The 20,711-nt window shown below is 30.0% G+C and overlaps 1 protein-coding gene and 2 long non-coding RNA genes across 5 annotated transcripts; all 3 read left to right on the top strand.

Moving 5' to 3' along the window:
* The first annotated feature begins 5,637 nt into the window (after positions 1-5,637).
* Positions 5,638-8,974, top strand: LOC126837048 (uncharacterized). 3 transcript variants are annotated; one of them, XM_050570776.1, is made up of 5 exons: positions 5,638-5,891; positions 7,324-7,353; positions 7,718-7,747; positions 8,490-8,606; positions 8,667-8,974. In XM_050570776.1, the coding sequence occupies exons 1-5, from the start codon at positions 5,796-5,798 to the stop codon at positions 8,940-8,942; spliced, it is 549 nt and encodes a 182-aa protein (XP_050426733.1). In that variant the 5' UTR covers positions 5,638-5,795; the 3' UTR covers positions 8,943-8,974. The 3 variants fall into 3 exon arrangements, with proteins under 3 accessions (XP_050426733.1, XP_050426749.1, XP_050426739.1); XM_050570792.1 differs by lacking the exon at positions 7,324-7,353; XM_050570782.1 differs by lacking the exon at positions 7,718-7,747.
* A 3,907-nt stretch (positions 8,975-12,881) lies between these two features.
* On the top strand, positions 12,882-14,223 carry LOC126837112 (uncharacterized). Its single transcript, XR_007685450.1, has 4 exons — positions 12,882-12,938; positions 13,140-13,169; positions 13,608-13,640; positions 14,120-14,223. It is a non-coding gene; the product is annotated as an uncharacterized LOC126837112 (long non-coding RNA).
* A 229-nt stretch (positions 14,224-14,452) lies between these two features.
* On the top strand, positions 14,453-15,623 carry LOC126837119 (uncharacterized). Its single transcript, XR_007685451.1, has 3 exons — positions 14,453-14,469; positions 14,925-15,008; positions 15,176-15,623. It is a non-coding gene; the product is annotated as an uncharacterized LOC126837119 (long non-coding RNA).
* Positions 15,624-20,711: the final 5,088 nt, after the last annotated feature.

Here is a 20,711-nt window from a genome sequence, read left to right as displayed (position 1 = left end):
ACTTAAGGTTAAGTTCATTATCAGGGAAGTTGACTTGAAACAGCGTACTGACCAATTTGTCGGTACATTAACACGAGTAATGCACGGGATGGCTTTGGAGGACGACACTCTTTCGTTGAATTATGTGAGTTCTATTAAATGTGACGAATTTTTAAACGTCAACAAACGTGATAAACAAAGTAATAATATTATAAATAGTATTAAACACGATGTCGGAGCACTGTCGGAAGCGTATGGATATCCGTTTGTAGACGAAGTTGTGGATGTAGATTTTCTCGAAAATGCCGAAACTATGTTAGAAGACATCCACGATTATTTAATACATTTCAAATCTAAAGTTTCGGCACAATTAGGAGATCGGCCCCAGTTGCAATACATTCAATCGTTTGCGAATATGGCAAACCGCTATACCAAAAATATCGAAGAATACCAAAAAAAATGCAATATCCCAAAACCAGATTTTTAGGTATTCGAATATCTATTTCAGTTCTGTTGTAATTTTTTTTTTTTTTTTAATAATAATGTTTACCGTAGCAATATTCAAATAATCAGTAAATCGAATTTAATGTACCTATTAATGTAAGTTAATAATATTATATTCAGTGTCTTTCTTAAGTGATTAAATAAATCAATTAATTAGAAACATTATTGGGAATTATCTAAAAAAATTATATAAATCCATTTTTTTAACTAACTTTTATCTAGATAAATAAAACAGTTGTCTTAGGCTATTAATCTAGATAGAAATTGATATTATAATAGTATAGAATCGGTGATGCGAAAACCACACTTGTCACGTAAAAAGAAATATCTACAAGTGTAGTTTTTTTTAAATCAGTGAATCATATAATATGACAATTGTTGATTTAATACATTTTTATATGTTGTCTATATATTTTGTGTTATATGGGATTATCATTCTCATTCTCAACCTCGACCTCTACCTCATCCTTGACCTCATCCTCATTCCCATTTCCACCCTCATCCTTATAACCACCCCCCCAACTCCATTTCCACCCATCCTTTATCTCTAATTCTCACCCCCAACTTTCACCCCTTACTCTCACCCCCTATCTTTTGACCCATATTTCTCACCCCCTATCTCTTATATCTTATCTCTCTTATCTTATCAGATAAATCAGCTGTTATTTTTCGTTATGATAACCGGTGTCGGTGTCCATTTTTTCCGATTTTGCTCCAGAGTAAAAACCATATCTCTTATCTCTTATCTCATATCTCTCTTGTATTATCAGATAAATCAGCTGTTATTTTTTGTTATAATAAGCGGTGTCGATTTTCCGTGTAGCGAAGACATAAAAATATCAAAAGTAAAAAATAATTTTATTACAAGAACAATTTACCAACCAGTTGAAGCATATTTTATCTAAAATGTCAATTACTTTGAAAACAACCGAAAATTAACTAAAATTTTAAATAATGTTAAACACCTTTAATTTTTGACTAAAAAAAAAAGCGTGGGCCCTATTCAACAAAATCCCTTATAAATTTATCAGATAATGTTTTATATTGTAAGTTCTTTTGTAATTTAAATTTAGATTAATATTAGTGAGTGACACATACATTTCATAATACTTAACTGAATGAATCGAGACCAGAAATGTCGCTGTACGAATGAACGAGGGTTATAACGCTACAGCGCACATGGCATTTCGCCTAAAAACGCGATATTAAAATAATACTGAACGAGTCGGGTTAACATGAAAATTCAATGTGAAACCAGAAAAGAAATCAAATCAACAACAACACCCAAAAGGGGAATACTCTTTAGGCAAAGTACCACCGATAAATGTTGATTAACCAAAAAAATATCATAAACCGTGTCCCCTAAAAGGGGTGGGAACTTTTTCTTTATTTCACTTTTCGAGTAAACTTTTAGGACTAAGGTCTGAAAACTAGTGATAATATGACTGATTAAAAACCAATTAGGTTGCTGTGTCAATAGCAGTCATTGGTATTTTTTTTGTGTTAACATTTTAATTTGGTGCACTGAATAGGTGGGTAAATTAAAATGTACGACATAGATATTTGCTATAACTTCAGTAAATATACAATACTACCGTGCAAGAAAATAGTTTAAAAATAACAGTTTTTCTTCTACTAGTACAAAATAATATGCCTACTTGTTTGTAGGCTCTGTATATTAATATTTTAACGTTTTGTTTTTTATGGTTCGAAAAATCAGGAATATTTGAAATATTAGACAATTATTTTATACAAAGCCAACAAAAATGTTGTTTTGCTATCGAAATATTTAACCAGCTCTGCTGTTATTTAGAAACATGAACGTTGTGTTATTTTACAAATAACTTTGCCTTTTGCGTCATACTTTAATAAATCTGTTTCTATATAATTTGAATAATATTTGTTCAATAATGTACATATATCAATTTAGATGTTATTCGACACATTATGGTTTCCAAAATAATTAATTGTAAACGTTTTTAAAAGTATTTGTTATTCTTAAACTATGGGATAATTTAGGAACACGATAAATTTCTAGTTGGAAGAACTAAATAAATAATTGACCCAAGTCCTAACTAAATGTTAACGGGAAAAACTTTTTATTTGGTTATTTTAACTAAAAATTCATTTTACACCTTAATCCTTGTAATAATTATATTTCAGTTGGACCAAGTTTTTATTAAGTCAGTACAACATTTACTTATTTACTTAAATTTATAGTTTTTTTAAAAGAAACCTTTTAATCAATGTTTTTCTGACTTTAGGTTGTTTATAATAATATATTGGTTCAAAAAGTATTAGGAATATATGAAATATAGGAAAATGATTTCATACTAACCAAAACTGTTTTTTGCTAACGAAATATTTATTCCGGCTCTAGTGTTTTTTAGAAACATGAACAGCCTGTTATTTTACAAATAACATTGCCTTTTACGTCATACTTTAATAAATCTGTTTCTACATAGTTTGAATAATATTTGTTCAATAATGTACATTTTATCAATTTAAATGTTATTCGGCACAAAATGGTTTCCAAAATAATTAATTGTAAATGTTTTAAAAACATTGATTCTACTTAAACTATGGGATAATATAAGGACACGTTAAATTTTTAGTTGGAAGACCAATTATTGGCCCTAGTCCCAACTAAATGTTTACAGGAAAAACTTTTTATTTATTTATTTTAACGAATAATTCATTTTACCCCTTAGTCCCTGCAATATTCAAATTTAATTTGGACTAAGTTTTTATTAAGTCAGTACAACAAGAAATGTTTTATAACCTTATATTGACCATAGTCTTAGCTGGAACAAATTTGTATTTTTGGAACAGTTACTTAATTACTTAAATTTATAGGTAGCACAAGGTACTTTTTTTGCCCAATATATTTTGTTATTTGAACGGGTTTTATAAGAACCTAAGTCATCAATGATTATCTGACTTGAGGCTCTGTATATTAATATTTTAACATTTTGTTTTTTTTGGTTCGAAAAATATCAGGAATAATTGAAATATTGGACAATTATTTTATACAAAGCCAACAAATTTTTTTTTTGTAAAAAACATGATAGATATCCACATCATTTTGAAAATTTGTTAGCAACTGAATTAAAAATTTTGAACTCGAATAATTAGTATCAATTATAAAAAAAAATTAAAACGTTTATAATCAATAAATAAATATAAAAGAAAAATAAATAAGAAACACACGGTGGTAATTGGTTTATTTGTTTTAACGACAAATTTTTACAATTAACTATTATTGCTAAGAAAATTTTACGGTTAATAACATAGTTAAAATTAAAATCATTGCATGTAACAGAACCCGTTCCTTTAGTTCGGTAGTTAAGGTGTCTACATCAGAAAAATACATATTATTGTAGTACAATGATATTTATTCTTATTTAAGTTTCACTTTTATCTATTTTATTATTCGTTAAACAATTATTAAAATATAAAACCATTGATGAAAATATTATAAATGCTTAACTCTGCCAAGCCGCTAGTAAGCAATTAAAGCATCTGATATTTCATCTATCTGATCTATTTGATTTGCTGAACATTTTGTTTGGTCAATAACCAAATTTGAATTATCACTTTTAAAGTCATTAAAATTTTAATTTAGGACGGGGTAAAGTGCGGTACAGTAATGCGCACAGATAAAAATAATACTACTATCCACTCTTCGTGCAACAATTTTAAGAAAAGTGAGCGCCTTATTCTTAAGTTCTCATATAAAATCGATAATTTTTTTTAAGTTTGAGTATTAGGTTATCTGGTCTAACTTGCTCTTGGACAACACTAATTTTTCAATTTAGTAAGGAAATTTGTAAATTATTACTAATTATAACTACAAATTTTACACGATTAAAAAAAAACATTTTTTCGTTTTTGGATTCACTCTGATGCTTTCCATATTTATGTGAATGGGAATGCATTCATTTTTGAAAAAAATTTTCCAACAATATCATCAACTCATGTATTTAATTCTCAGGAAATGGCTGCCAATGTTCGCTAGGTAAAATACACAGCCACCCATTATTGAAAGCTGCAATTTCGTGATTAACACACATTGTCGATACGCCCATTTCTTAAATCATGAAAATAATGTTATTATTTTAACACGTTTTTATTAACTCGTATTCTTCTCTGTTCGGTAAAAATGTTTGCAATCAAATTTAAACAATCTTGCCGATGAGCTAGAGACTTGAAACTTTAAACATAGCACATAACTGGACAACAACGCAATTTTATCTGTGTTATTAACTTATGAAATGAATAGTGCATTATTGACAATTACCACGATGTTTAAGGAGACAGCCACTCGACGCAAGCGACTCCTAGAAAAGGAGAAAGAAAAACGACAAGAGAAGCTTCAACAGCAATCGGAAACAGGTAAGTCTTCAAGATTAGTCAAACTACGTAAAGGAGCCGAAGAAGTGATGATGGGAAGAATGCGACAAATAGAACCTCTAGCACGATAACTAAGATAAAGTGTCCATATAAAAAAAAAACACTTTTGACATAGATCTAGAACAGTGATGAGAAGTCTAATAAAATTTACATCGATAAGTGGTATGTAAGTCAGCACCTTTTTACCAGTTACAGTTATAGTCTTGAAGTTACATTGTGTACTTAAATTTATATACATTTATTACCGACCACCCTAAAGATATATAACTTTGGTTCCCGTCCGTATTTTAATCATATATATGCTACATCTTATAACATTGTTCTCATTCCAATTTTACTTTTAACCCTCGACAAATAATACTCATTTAATCAATATATAGATCATGTTTGTGTGTTTCTGAAATACAATGTTAAAGCATTATTTTTCTAGCTACATTTAAATTTAGTCGTAGAAACAGATGTTATTAGAATAAAGTAATACAGTAAAAAAACAGGCAAACATGCATTTACATCTTGTGTACTGAAACAGAAGCCACAAGCCATAAAATATTTTTAGATGCAATAATAATTTAAAATAAGCAAAGTATATTTTAGCTACGAAGCGGAGCAGCGATGCTATTGTTTTTACAACGATGTTGGCTCTTTTTGTGTCTGTGTACACTGTAACTTTATTGATACTTGGCCAATTCCTTGGAATAGCAACTTTATAAATCATGTTTGTATACTTCTGTTTCACCAATGGTAACAGAACAGATGTTATCAGAATGGCAATACAGTAAAAAAGACATGTAAGTTGTTGTAAATACCTAAAACTAACAAATGTTCAGTGCTGTACCTGATTTTGATTCCTCTAGTTATTTCTTAGTGTAATAGGTATTTCTTAATAAATAAACGAAAAAATGAATTGGAAAATTATATTTTTGTTGCCGTGTTTTACCGTTTTAGTGAACGCTGGTGCATGTAATAAACCATCTAGGACATATTCCCCAGAACAGGTAATATAATCGAGTAATGTTTTTTACTACACAAAATGTTTTTCGTTCTTAGAAAAAAATTAAAGTAATTTTATCATACTATAAAGGGTGATTCTTTTATCATGAACCACTCAATATCTCATAAGGTTTAATAATAAATTAATTTTTTTTTCTTCATATTGTTGTTATACAATGTGATCTCAGTTTTTCACAATTATTTTTTTTACCCCCTTCCCACTTAGTTTTTTTGATAGCATCTTTCAAAACTTAAATAGTAACGCATACATTTCATTAACTTCTTAAATTGAGAATTATGTCCTAAACATTTTGACTGGTCGATAACGAGTTTCAGATAACTATTTTTGAAGTTATTGAAGTTTCAAGTTTAGAGCAGGAGGAAAGGTGAAGTGTAGTATTATTTTTATCTGCGTGCATTTCCCAACCGCACTTTCCCTCTCATCCTAACTTTAAGACTCTTATAACTTTGAAAATAGTTATCTGAAAATGGTTATCGGAGTCAACATTTTTAGTACATTATTCTCAATATAAAAAGTTAATAAAATATATACGTAACCATTTAAGTTTCAAAAGTTGCTATCAAAAAAACTAAGTTGGAGGAAGGTAAAAACAAAAAAAATTGTGAAAAAATGAGATCACATTGTATACAACAATATGAAAAAAAATATTTTTATTTCTTATTAAACCCTATGAGATGTTCATGATAAAATAATCACCCTGTATATATTTTCTCATCAATTTTTAAATGTAATAACATTTTGGGTATAAATCCACTTTATTGGATACCATTTTTTTTTAAATCGGTAGTACTTTTCATACTGGTTTCGGGACTGAAAAAATTAATAATCGCGCGTACTACCGATAGTGAGAGTGCGTGGCATTTTATATTATGTCGTCCCGCATTCCCCCGCTCATCGTGGCAGGTTTTTTTGCTACCTAATTCAACAGTCTATACTTAAAAAATATTTATAGTGTTCTAAAATGATAACTCAACATAGCTTATAAAATCAATAATGACACTATTTTGGGATTTTATTGAGGGTAATGTGACTTAAATGACTTTTTTTCGACCAAATGCAAGAGAATAATTTTGCAGAAATATTCGCTAAACGTTGTGACGGATCGATAACCAGTTTTGGATTAATTATTTTAAAGTCATTCTAGTTAAAAATTTAAGACGGCCGTTGAAGTGCGGTTAACTAGGTATTTTGTGCAGATAAAAACGAAACTGCACTCCGTCCCCACTAGACTCCGACCCAGACTAAAAAAAAGAGAAGAGAAAAAAATATTTATGTTTTTAAATAGATGAAGTTACAGTCATAAGAATAATATCACTTTCAGTTGTAATAATTTATAGTAACCACAGACCCCTTTCTTTAATATGATCCATCCCCTCGTGCACCAACCCACTGTAATGGCTTATTTTTTGTTACAGACAGGCGAGTCCAGCCAAATGGATGATAATGTAATTGTTTTTTTAAGTATATAATACAAATTTAGTAGGTACTGAATGACTACATTTTAACTTAACAATATAAAATAACATAAAACTTAAATGTTTCCAAAAAAAAAAATTTCTGAATTGAAATTACTTAATGGAAAATGAGGGTCTTATCCTATATGAATCACCCTGTATAAGGAGCCTGCTCACATTAAATAATAAGTTATTGTATTCAAAAATAAAAAGTGATAATAAAGTGAAGTTACAATCATAAGAATAATATCACTTTCAGTTGTAATAATTCATAATAACCTCTGACCCCCTCCTTTAATGTGATCCGTCCCCTTTGTGAACCAACCCCACTGTAATGGCTTATTTTTTGTTACAGACGGGCGAGTATAGCAGATTGGAAAATAATGTAATTGTTTTTTTAAGTACATAATACAAAATTTGTAGGTACTGGATTATATTTTAACTTAACGCTGAATTACATAAAAAAATGCCTACATATATTATTTTAAAATTGATACATAGTTAACTGAAATAAATTTAGAGTAGTGGTGGAATTATAGATAATGATATAGTATATTAAGAAGCAATAACAAGCTAGTATCTAAGGTGATTGGTATATTAAAACATCAAGTTTCTGGCTAATATTGCAGTGTTTAAAAATTGGTTTAAAACAATTCATAGAGAATTTTGGCCCTTAAACTTTTTTGAATTTATCATTTAGTTCTAATCTGAACGTTGAACGTACAACATATCTCTTATCAGAAAAAAGCGTAACCCATTCCCACACCCCCCAACCCCATTCCACCCACAACTCAATTGAACCCCCAACCCAACCCCATTCCCACCCCGCCCTTCATTTCTTACCTCTTACCTCTTACCCCTATCTCTTATCTCTTATTTATTTATTTATTGAACAAACGCCCGTAGGCTCAAGTAAAGTACAATATAAAATAAAACAGCAGAGAATGAAACAACGAATTGATAAAATTAAAAATGACAAATAGAAAGAAAAAATCGTAAAAATTATTACAACATAAAATATTAATACAACATAACACAAAAAATTAATTAAATGGTGAAAAACTTTCTCTGTCCGCACTAAGTTAGTATTTGTTTTTAAAATTCATTGTAGTAAAAATTTTTTTTAGACCGAAGCACTGCAACCATACGAATCAATTGAAGAATGGCTAGCAAACTTACCACTACAGACCATTACAGTTGATGAATGCCATACTTTGGCATTTACACCTAAGCAAAATCAAATAGTAATTTTTATATAAAACACATTATTCAAAAAATGTGTTGAACCGTTTTTATTTTTTAAGGACCACGCAAAGCCCGGATTAATTAATAGTAGATGTCCATCTAATATTGTGGACGTTCTTCTTGGGACAAGTGTACAAAGCAAAAGGCCTCCTGAATTAGCTGAATCTCTAGCTCAAAATCGCTCAAATATTTTAACAAGCTATACATTTAGACGTATTCCAAATGTACCAGCATTACTCGCGGCCAGTGCTGAAAACCCATCATTGCCTGGCCCAGGAATTCTTTTCATTTTCAATCAACTCAAAGATCTACCGGAAAATGTGGATACTGATTAAAATCGACGAGGCAGAATATAAACCAAAAATTAAAAAAAATATATAAATTATTATTAAAATTATTATAACTAAAATTATAAAATAACTAAATATTAGCTGATTTATACATGATTTTGTAAACCTAATTTGTTTACATACCTATTACATAAAGCATACTACGCTTACCTAAAACTTTTATTTGTTTTTGCTTACGGATTTAAATAAAATGAGTATATTATATTGTATTATATTGATCTAGCCATTGATTTAATAAAGCTATAATAATCCTCTCTCTATTTTATTAATACTCTTCAGTGTTTAGAATGGTCTAAATTACTTGTTTTTTATAATGTGGCAATTTATTTGCTCGCATCGTTCAGATCACAAATAATATTTATTTACATAAACCAATAATTAAGTCTGAGATAACTAAAGGTAGTTGTTTTTTGTTAAATGCAAATAATTAAAAAATATATAGGTATTATTACATAATAATTATAATAATATATATTGTATTTTCATAAATGACAAAATACATGTTTATATTAATAATATTGTGTTTACAGAAATTTTGCAAAAAATATATTTATACTTGCTACACTGCATAAGTTTGCAATTTTTTCTTAAAGTTTTCGACGATTTTCTATTATCTTATACTCAGGGACGTTTACATAAACTGTAATAATAAATGGGCCATACTCACCAACCCTTCTTTTAAAGTTTTAAACGGTTTCTTTTTTAAACCTTTAACACTAAATAACCTATTTTATTAACACGTTGTATTACATTTTAGATTGACCCCTAATTAGGAGTGTTAGCATGGATGTTTCTAAAGTTTGAGTATTTTTTAAATATTTGACATCAAGTCGAATAAGAAAATTATATTATAACTAAAACTAATTATTTTCTAACCTAACCGTGTTGACCATCTGGCCTTGGTAAGTGTATCACGTGAAACTGGTTTCAGAAAGCCGCTATTGTCGTGGTTTAGTTCATTTATCGAAGACAGAAAACAGTGGGTGCGAATTCATGGAGTTACATCTGATATTCTTCCTGCTTCTTCGGGTGTTCCACAAGGGGTTCCCCTTTCTCCACTACTCTTCTCGTTGTTTATTAATAGTGCTAACCTTGTCTTACAGCATGTGCGCCTATTAGCATTTGCGCACGCCATTAAACTGTTTTATCAGATTGACTCTCTAAACGATTGCCATATTCTCCAAGAAGAGTTAAAAGGTTTAGTCTCTTGGGGCGATAAGCTGGGGCTGCAATTTAATATTGCTAAATGTCATTATTTTTCTTTTACACGCCGCAGACTCCCTATCCAATTTAGTCGTACTATAAAGGGATCGGTTTTAGTGTCGCTTGACAAGTCTGTCACTGATCTAGATTTTGTTTTCAGTCCGACGCTTAGTCCTAATTTGCACGCAGAGAAAGTTTGATGTAAAGCTCTCAAAACATTAGGTTTTATTAAACGTGTGTCCTCCGAATTTAAATTAAAATCACCTTTGAGAGCACTGTATTGTTCACTGGTTAGACCAATCTTAGAATATGGTTCGGTTATTTGGGACCCTTATACGGCGAAAACTCACAACAGCTAACCGTAGACGTGCAAACAATCTTGGGTTTTTAGTTAAACTACTGCATGGATAAATTGACTCACCTTGTTTGCTTTCTAAAATTTCTTTCGAAGTTCCTCCCCGTTCTACCCGCTACACAGTTCCTTTTTCCCTTTCTTCCTCTTCCACTAATTATGGTTTAAATGAACCACTACGGCGCTGTATGTCATTAGCTAATTCCGACCTCTGTTACTTGTTGTAATTATTATAAATTATTGTAAATACCTTACTTCTCTTTGTTTTTTTTTTCTTCTACCGTAGATATAGTTTTTAGTTTGTAACAGTAATTGCTACTATTGATATTCTATTGTACTTTATGTAGTTGTATAAATTGTCACTGTTTTTATGATGTCTTATAATCTTGCCCTTGAGGCGTATAAACATAAATGTAAATATAAATTTGCTAGATTTGTATTATGACATTAGTCAATAAGATATTCGATAACAGAATAAAGTTATCAACATATGATAGGAAATGTCTGTTTCGTACATGTCTCCACTCAATACATGTTATTTTACTACAGCTGTGAACTTTTATTTATAAGAACAAGTGTTTCCGAATATTACAACTATCAATGTATATAAAAACTATGTACTTACAAAAGTACACTTTTTTTTTAAATTTATACAAATATATGAGTGTATTCAAGTTCACTAATTTTTACTCTTTCAAACTACATTTCAAGCATAGACTTAGTATTATTTATTCATTTCAGGACATTTTGGTTTGCCTTTTTTGCCCCTAAGTAAGGAATTCATTTTTAATACTACCGAAGTATTAATATCTTATTCGTATCGCTCTTATAAAATGTGTTTTAGTAACAAAATATATGTTGTTTTTTGTTTTTTGTCAAACCGATATTTTCGTAGTTAAATCACCTTCATTTTTTTCAATGACATAAAAATACTGTAGAAACTTGAAAAAAATCATATGCATATTTTTGTAAAAACAATCGGTAGGACAACGTCCTACATTGAACAAAAAAAAATGTGTTCTATATTCAACACAGTTGTACAAAAATGAATAAAACAATAACGACAACAACAGCAAGAAATACAAACAAAAATCGTTTTAATAGCAAATTAAGAGATTTTCAAGTAAAATTTACGCATCGATAAAAAATCTGTTAATACTTATATAGCAAATTAAGAAAATCGTACAATAATACCGGCTGTAATATAAGGTTTCTATAATACATACCCAAATCTTAAACGAAATCAAAAAAAATTAGTATGGTACATTGTAAAAAAAACAACTTGAATGTTACAAATAAAATATGATATTTAACAAAAAAAAACCAGTACAGTGGGGTCGGTGCATAGTGGGGACGGAGCATAGTTGGGTCGGGGCATAGTGGTGACGGGGAGGTCACAGGTTTACAGGAATTTTTAAATCTGAAAGTGATAAAATAACTTTCGAAAAAACGCTTCGATGCAAATCGGTAGTTAGTATTTTCAAGCCAGTACAGTCCAAACCAAGCACAGTATAAACCAGCAAAGTTAGAAAGTTTTAAATTAAGGTTCTGTATTTACAAATGAGCATCAAAGCGTTAATTTGAAAGTGATTTTATCCGAGAGGACTAGTACAGTAGAGTATAGGCATAATGTAATCAAAGCAATGAGGAAACGGAGAGGTCACGGGTCTACAGGAATTATTTTAAACAAAAGTGATAAAATTGAACAAAATCACTTTCAAATTAACACTTTGATGCTTATTTGTAAATGCAGAACCTTAGTTTAAAACTTTCTAACTTTGCTGGTTTATACTGTGTTTGGTTTGGACTGTACTGGCTTGAAAATACTAACTACCGATTTGCATCGAAGCGTTTTTTCGAAAGTGATTTTATCACTTTCAGATATAAAAATTCCTGTAAACCTGTGACGTCCCCGTCCCCACTATGCCCCGACCCAACTATGCTCCGTCCCAACTATGCCACGACCCCACTGTACTGGTTTTTTTATACTACAGAATAATTAACTAAGCCCCCGGGTATCTTATTACCTTATTAAATATTGTGTTTAATAATTAGTATAGTATGATGCTATGTAACAATACGGTAAATTTACCAATTTTAATAAATTTCTATACTTAAATCCCTTAATTCAAGGTGTCATTTTTAAGGTATACAATTTTTTTCATGATTTTAAGTCACGTTAGTGGTGAAAAGTGTCTTTACTATCAATATACATAACACACCCTTGTTAGACCACTGCAAACTTCTTCAGACTCCTCTAAAATTATTGACTGGGATCTACCCATCTTGTCTTCATGTTTAATTAGATGTTCAATAATAATTATTAAAGTTTATTTAACGAAATCAATCATAAATTGCTTTATGTACATGAATTTCAGATCAAAAAATCGATTTGCTAGAATATCTCTTGCCCACATTCGGATATGGTATTATTATTTGTACATTATTATATTTTTTAAAGTGCAACACAATACTAATAGTAGGGTATTATTTGTCATTGGTTACTGAATATTTTCTTTGTACTATAAAATAAGACCAATATTATATGGTGCCTAAGAAACAGTTAAATTCTGCTCATATGTACTATACCTTTTTTTAACCAACAAATGTTTTGTATTTTATTTCAGAGGGATTAATTGGAATCATTCACCCGCCAGGTATACTATAATAGGTTTTATATCAACAGGCGATACCGCTTATGTTGTTGAGATAAAAGTTTTTTTTCAGTTATGTAATTTCAATTTTAGTTAGTTTAAATAATGCATAGGTCGTCAATAGTTTTTGTGTATTTTCTGTAGTGCTAACGTGTATTTGAATGTTTTTATTTTATTATTACTGTTCAGTTATAACTAAAAATCTATTCAAAGGTCGCCACATGACCGTAATTTTAATTATTAATACTAGAGATAAAGTTTTACCATAAATTGTATTTCTTCTAAATGTTTTGGTTTTCCAATGAATATGGCAAACTGGTAGATTTGTATCAAAGCAAATTTGCTGCACCAATAGATGTATTTTTCAATTATTATTTTGCTAAAAGAGGCCTTAAATAAATAGGGGATGCGGCGCTTCTTTAAATATTATTTTTTTTATAGATATTGAGTTGTTGGGAGTCTTGAATGAAAACGGTAATATTTTTGATAACTATAAATAAGTACTGTATTAATGAAGTTTATTTGTGACATAATTTTTTCGATATTAATTCATTTAACGATTTAAAGTTATTTCATTTTTTTTTACCTAGCTTCGAAAAAACATATATATATTAAGATAGATAATAATTTTAAAATATCACCATTGTATACATTTTTTTTTATAAGACAACGGTCTTAACTTTAAACAAATTTCTAATAAAATGTTATTATTTCAGTTATTCATTTTTTTCTTTTTAGTTGTATAAAAAAAAATATTATCATTCAATTTTATATTAATTTAAAACTCGTTATCGGTGACCAATCATTATTTAATTTAATTAATCTTACCTAAATAAGAGATAATTATTTTAGCAAAAAAATAAACTTCAAGTAATAATAAATAGTTAGGCCGTGAAATTTTACATAATATTTTAATAACAAATTTTAATGGAAATTAAATATTTTTATTATAGAGTTAGCTTCAGAATATCAAAAAATATACGACAGAGAAATGACAATTCGAGCGGAATTAATAAGAATCTCTAGTAACTAAGTTTCATTATTCTAGCAAAATATATTTGTTTATTTATAATACTTGTCGACTTATCTTAACTTTAAAATATAACTTGTCTTTAAGTACAACATACAAGACTCGACAAGTATTTATATCTCTTGCAACTACTAAGAACTTTATGAATGGTTATAATTTAAAACGATAATTAAATTTTAATTTTATATCAAATCTGATGTATATACATTTTTTAAATGCCTAGTTTAAAATTATTGTTTTTTATTACAGGGTGGCAAAATTATGAATTTCCTCGTAAGTATAGCACATGCTATATTTTGTAATAGTTACTATCCGCAAGTTTTATTCGAGACTAGGGCACCTTCTACTATGTACTAGTAATAGAAATAATATCTGGATTTATCAAATTCAAATTAATAAACGTTATAATGGTTTACGTTTAATAATGGTGATATAAAACGTTTACTATAAATGTTTTAATTATTATCTGAAAATTCAATTATAATTTGTCAAATTGGATTTCAGTATCATGCATACTGTTTACAATGTGCACTATAAAATAGTATCTATACGGGTAAATACATATTTTAAATAATTGTGTTCTCCAAAGCATTTAAGGTATATTTTGCGTAAACATTACAGTTGTACAATTTACTTAAAATAGACTATATTAGTAATGATCAATTATTGAAAAAGCTGAAAACTCTTATCCATAATTTACATATTACATAATGTGTATGATATTATAGCCGACAAGACTTATGCCATCGAGATAAAGGCAAGAAGAAATATTTTTAATTCAACATTTCGCTATGTTCTTCATGACAGATTAAGTAAGTATTTTTATAATATTTATTGCTACTTTTCAAATGCATATTAGAAAAACATAAAAAATGATTCAATGTTTTTCTGTGGAGTGGATAAATTTACTGTGTGTGTGTGTGTCTTTTTTATTATTATTTCTTGTCATTAATTTATATTATTTCACGATTGGTTTCAGAAGACGCCCAAATGTGCGTGAATGACGAAGGCAAAAAATGTTTATTGGTCGGGTTAATCAAGCGTACACTAAATTATCGGTTAATAAATAAACAAGAATGTACTGATGACGGAAATTGTGTTGTAACTTCACATCAGTTTCTTACCAACTTGTCAGGATTACCTGACAGAAGAATATTGTATATGGAACCACCTGCGGTGGAGATATATCGAGATCAATTAGACACCAATGGAAGCTGTTATAAAACATTATTCAGTGGCCCAGACGGAGTACTCATACCTTGGACAGACAATACACAAGTAGAATCAAGCTCCTCAGACGACGAGTAAATTTAATTGCATATTGATGTTACTATTGTATTTTAGTTGAAATCATCGTTTTATTAACTAAATGTTTCAATATCATTAGAACTATATTAACTAATAAACTATTATAATCAATACTTTAATTGTATAATTATTAAGTCATAAAAGAGCAAAACACTAGCACAGCAAAAACTGATTAAGGGTTGGGGGGGCGTCACCGTTTAATAAATTCTTTAATCAAATTTTTGCCAAGGCGTTGAATAGATATCACAATTTTTTATACTTCAGAAAAACACGTGTTTTTTAAATTAATTGTGACAATGATCAGTACCTCTTAGTCCTTTGAAACTCTATCACAACCAGCGGACTAACCCACACTAGAAAGATAATATTAGCCAATACCTCCTAATAGGATTATTAGTCAATATAAGTGACTGTATCTAGTTATGATTAAAGCTGTACTAGTGGTTATATCTGTAATATAGAACCTTAGAGATCAATGACTATATCCAAAAATAGATCACTTATAGTTGCCCTAATGGATCTGTATAGAATTAAGCAGTAAGACGATTACTGAATTACTGAATTAGCGTTATTGGTGTACAGGTCAACATCAAATAAATACTGTACATTTTAATGCTTAATTTATTTTCTAATGGATATATTTTACTACATACCACTATATAGTTATAATTTATAATGTATGTTTTAAACTAAAATAATAATATTAGGCTCGTTGTCGCATTTAAAATTATGTTCATCAATTATATATATTTTTACCATACTATACAAAGTCGCAGAGCAGCATCTGATTTTATCAGTATCAGTTATAATAAATTTAAAAAACCTGCATCTGTTATAAATTATTTACTCGGCTAAAGAATATTAATTTGTTTAAATAAATAAATGGAGACAATGGAGGAAATGGGCGACATTTTATATTAAAAGATTGCTGTCTTTTAATATTTTACACGACATTTATTGTTCATTTTAGTAACGTATACGAATCTGACAATACGTCAAGTTAACAGGTAATATGAGTATTTAAGCTATTAAAAAAAAATCGTTTTTAAATACACTAATTAGAAATATTATCTCAAATCAGAGTTTTGCAATCGGATTAATCGAAATCAGCAAGCAGAGTTGTGGGCATTATTTGGATAAATTTTTATCTAAATAATTTTTTTTTATTTGAATGACCGTCGAATAATTGTTTTTATTCGGGTAATTATTATTCAGTTTAATAAAATAAAAATTATGATTAAATAGTTTATTCGAATATTTTATTTTTCTTAGGCTATTCGCTTCGATGCAAATCTGTAGTTAGTATTTTTAAGCCAGTACAGTCCAAACCAAGCACAGTATAACCAGCAAAGGTAAAAAAGTAATTAAATTGAGCTGCTGTATTTAGAAATAAGCATAAAAGTGTTTATTTGAAAGTGATTTTATTCAATTTTATCACATTCATTTATAATAATTCCTGTAGACCTGTGACCTCTCCGTCCCCTCGTTGCTTTGATTCCATTATGCCTATACTCTACTGTACTAGTCCTCTCGGATAAAATCACTTTCAAATGAACACTTTGATGCTTATTTGTAAATACAGCAGCTCAATTTAATACTTTCTAACTTTGCTGGTTATACTGTGCTTGGTTTGGACTGTACTGGCTTAAAATTACTAACTACCGATTTGCATCGAAGCGTTTTTTCAAAAGTGATTTAATCACTTTCAAATTTAAAAATTCTTGTAAGCCTGTGACCTCCCCGTCCCTACTATGCCCCGACCTCACTATACTGGTTATTGTAGTTTAGCATTATTCAGAATATATAGTTATACACCACAGGCCACATGATATATTATTTAACAATCCATCTTTCGATAGTCAATCAACGTGTGGAAATGAGCTCATACTGTGAGCTATCTCACATTGTATAAGTTTAGGAGACATAAACAAATAAATTATACGACCATTACGGATTAGATAGAACTATTTTCAATTGACTAATACTACTGCAGAAATTTGTTAAAATAACTTTAAAACCCGGAAACCCTAGACATGATTAAATAGGTTTCTGCTTTAATATATTGACAGTATGTGGTCTGTTAGAGTCAAGACTTTGCCTGTTGAACTGGATTCAGCTTGGCTGAAATCATTTTTTCTATGCGACCAATGCGGCTCAACATAGTGATTGACCACAGCTCAGAATTTTATGAGTGTGTTTTCTTCATTTTGTTGCACACTAATGTAAATCACACAGAACAGAACAGCTTAACAAAAAAAAAAAAAAAAAACCCAATGTGTGTGTACTCGGATTGAAGACGCGCGTTGAAAGTGAAACTTCTTTTCGGTATTTTTTGTGTTTTACACAAAGATTTTAGAACAATTTAATCTTTTTATCTGTATAGTTCACAGTTAATATATACTAGCATTGATATGGTCGAAATTTATTAAAACTACTTTTTTCTTAAATATTGCTTACACAAAACGTTTTAAAACCCTTCCTCATATATTTATTATATTTACCTATATAAGAAATCTAACACAAGAGTTAACTTTGCATCGACATATTTTTATAAAGATTTTCATCGGTTTTCTTCAAAACTAACTAAATAAAAATCCGGAGTTAACGTATTTTTATAATGAAAAAAAACCGAAAAACTTGGAATTTAGTATATAACCTGTTATATATAATCACAAAATAAATATCTTTTTTGGCGCAAAGAAATGATCAAGTATAGTCTCTCAATAATCGCATGTTGGAAAAGATTCCAAGTAGCTCATCACCAAAGTCTATTCGAAAAAAAAAAATTTTGGAAAGCCAACGTTAAGATGGAAACATTGTGTTAATAAAAAACATGACGTGTCGGTGAAGTCGAATACCGATGTAAGGAAGCAGTCGAGAACAGAAATAGGAGATAAGATTATCTTGCTTGGCAGTATGGTATAAAAGGCTGAAACTAAGAGAAGTAAAATATATAGATTTATATGTCGTATAAACATTTTTTTCATAGTATTTTAAACTATTTTAATAATTTACACAAAAATAAAAACATCATGTATGTATTATATTTTATTAGAAAGCCCAAAAAAGTGATGTTGTGACATTTAAAATAGGATTTTAATTAATTTATGTTACGCCATGACAGGCATTAATTATAAATACAGACTAAAATGCAGTATACAGTGTTTGTTTAAAATTATAAAAGTGATACCGATTAATTAATAAAAGTGACGAGGAGTGCAGTTACATTATTGTAATGCATTTAATTTCATGGTAAATGTGGGTTATTATTTGAATATACAATTTAATTATTTCCAACTGTACTTGATTTATAAAAATCAATCAACACGAACGAAAAACTACCGAGTTTTTTTATATAATTTTTTAAATCGGAGGCAAATATTGAAGCAGCATTCTTATCAGAGTTACTTTTTTTTTTCGTCAACATTTCAATGAGTTCTATGTTGTTTGAAGACGTTCCGTGTACGCTCAACGAGGAAAAATGACTACCAAAGTTCTCTTTGGCCTTGGCCAAAAGACCCGGTAACGTTCCCGCACTGACCGTTCTCGACTGGATTTTCGACAGCAAATCGTTGTAAAACTCATCGCTGTGGTTATCCAACAGCTTGACGGCGTCGTTTAAGGGCGACACCAACGCATCCAAAGCGGTTTGGGTATTGACTGATTGATCTCTCTTAACCGTGTCCAAGTGCATCCAAACAAAGTGAGAAATGGAACAATGTATTAATGTGGCGATCAAATTGTGGTGAATGACGAGATCGATCTGTTTCGAGTAGAAATCACTCATCGGCGCCTCCCAAACGGCGAACAGTCGCTTTTTCAACTTGTCTTGGAAATCGTTAATTCGGGATCGCTCGAACATAGAGTCTGTGCGAAATGCTTTGAGTAACAATTCGTCCATGCCAAACAAATTGGCATTTTGATAGGCGTAGTCCGATTGGTTTTGGCCTTGCACCGTTAAACTGTCGATCACATACTGTTCGGCGTTTGTGTTACCCGACGGGTGCAGGTAATGTTGCGCGGTACACGAATCGACAAACGTGTCGATGTTGCCTTTTAACACGGTGTCGGTTTTGTAACTGGAAATGAACTCGGTCAGCGTTGGCCTTTCGACGGCGTACACCATGAAGTAAACGCGCCACATCCACGGGTACGCATGGTCGTTTGCCGCTAGCAGAGCGGAAAACATTTTGGCGATTTTTTTTTTAAATTCTTCCAACGCCGGCCACGCTTCCGTAACGTTCACATTCCGTGTCAGTACCCTATTTGTGTAGTCGAACATACCTTGAAAGATTCTGCCGTAAATGCATTTCAGTTCTCTCATTTTCAGCGTGTACATTTCTAGGCCGCCCGCAGAATCCGCCGGATTCTCTGACAACACATACATTTGCTGGTGCGACAATTTATGTGATTTGCCCATCGGTATACGATTTATGGACTGTAGCCATTGCCAATCGTAAGCCGCCATCTTACTCGAACTCGCCTACAACATTTACAAACATCGTCTCGTTAACCGTATTCGAGTGAACAATAGATTAGATTGCTCGTAATAATTAACAAGTATACATATTGCTGTCAGAGAGAGAGCCGTATAACCTTCTTCCAATGCTTAACCAAACCTAACACGACACACCTTATGTTTCATACACTCCAAACTTTACCAAAACTCAGATAAACATGATAAGTTTATAATAATGTTGTTAAGTGTGATTATATACAAATTGCAATCAATATCCGGCAAATGAATAATCTTGCGTTAAATTGATTACCTCGCACGTCGAGTTAACGTTTATTTATTTAGTCATGATATCTTTAACACTATGATATCCATGATTAAATAGTATTTATTTGATAGAACTATGTAAAATGGGAACCTTTGAGTATAAATATAAAAGCGTTGCAATTAAAATATGATTTTTCGCGAGAGAGGAAAGGTTCAGATTAAAGTTTCATTAAAGAAATTGTACTTAGTTTGTTAATTAATTCAAGATAAACTAAAGTTTATATAAAAGAGTTAATTTTTGTCAAAAACATATCGCTGCAGTATGTAAAACGTATGTATTTGTACCAATTTGCCTAAAAGCGTCACAAAATTAAAAATTAGCTTAGTTTTAGAGAATAGATTTGGATTTTTTTCGGGCAAAGTTGTGCATTATTCGAATAAAATGTTATCGAAATAATCATCTAGATAACACATTATTCAAGTG

The sequence above is a fragment of the Adelges cooleyi genome, unplaced genomic scaffold (genome assembly GCF_023614345.1).
Source record: "Adelges cooleyi isolate 19-005CV unplaced genomic scaffold, UGA_ACOO_1.1 ACOO_flye_CR_arks_rails_tigmint_CR_PRNA_10, whole genome shotgun sequence".
Taxonomy (NCBI): Eukaryota; Metazoa; Arthropoda; class Insecta; order Hemiptera; family Adelgidae; genus Adelges; species Adelges cooleyi.
This window is presented reverse-complemented; position numbering and strand designations above follow the sequence as displayed.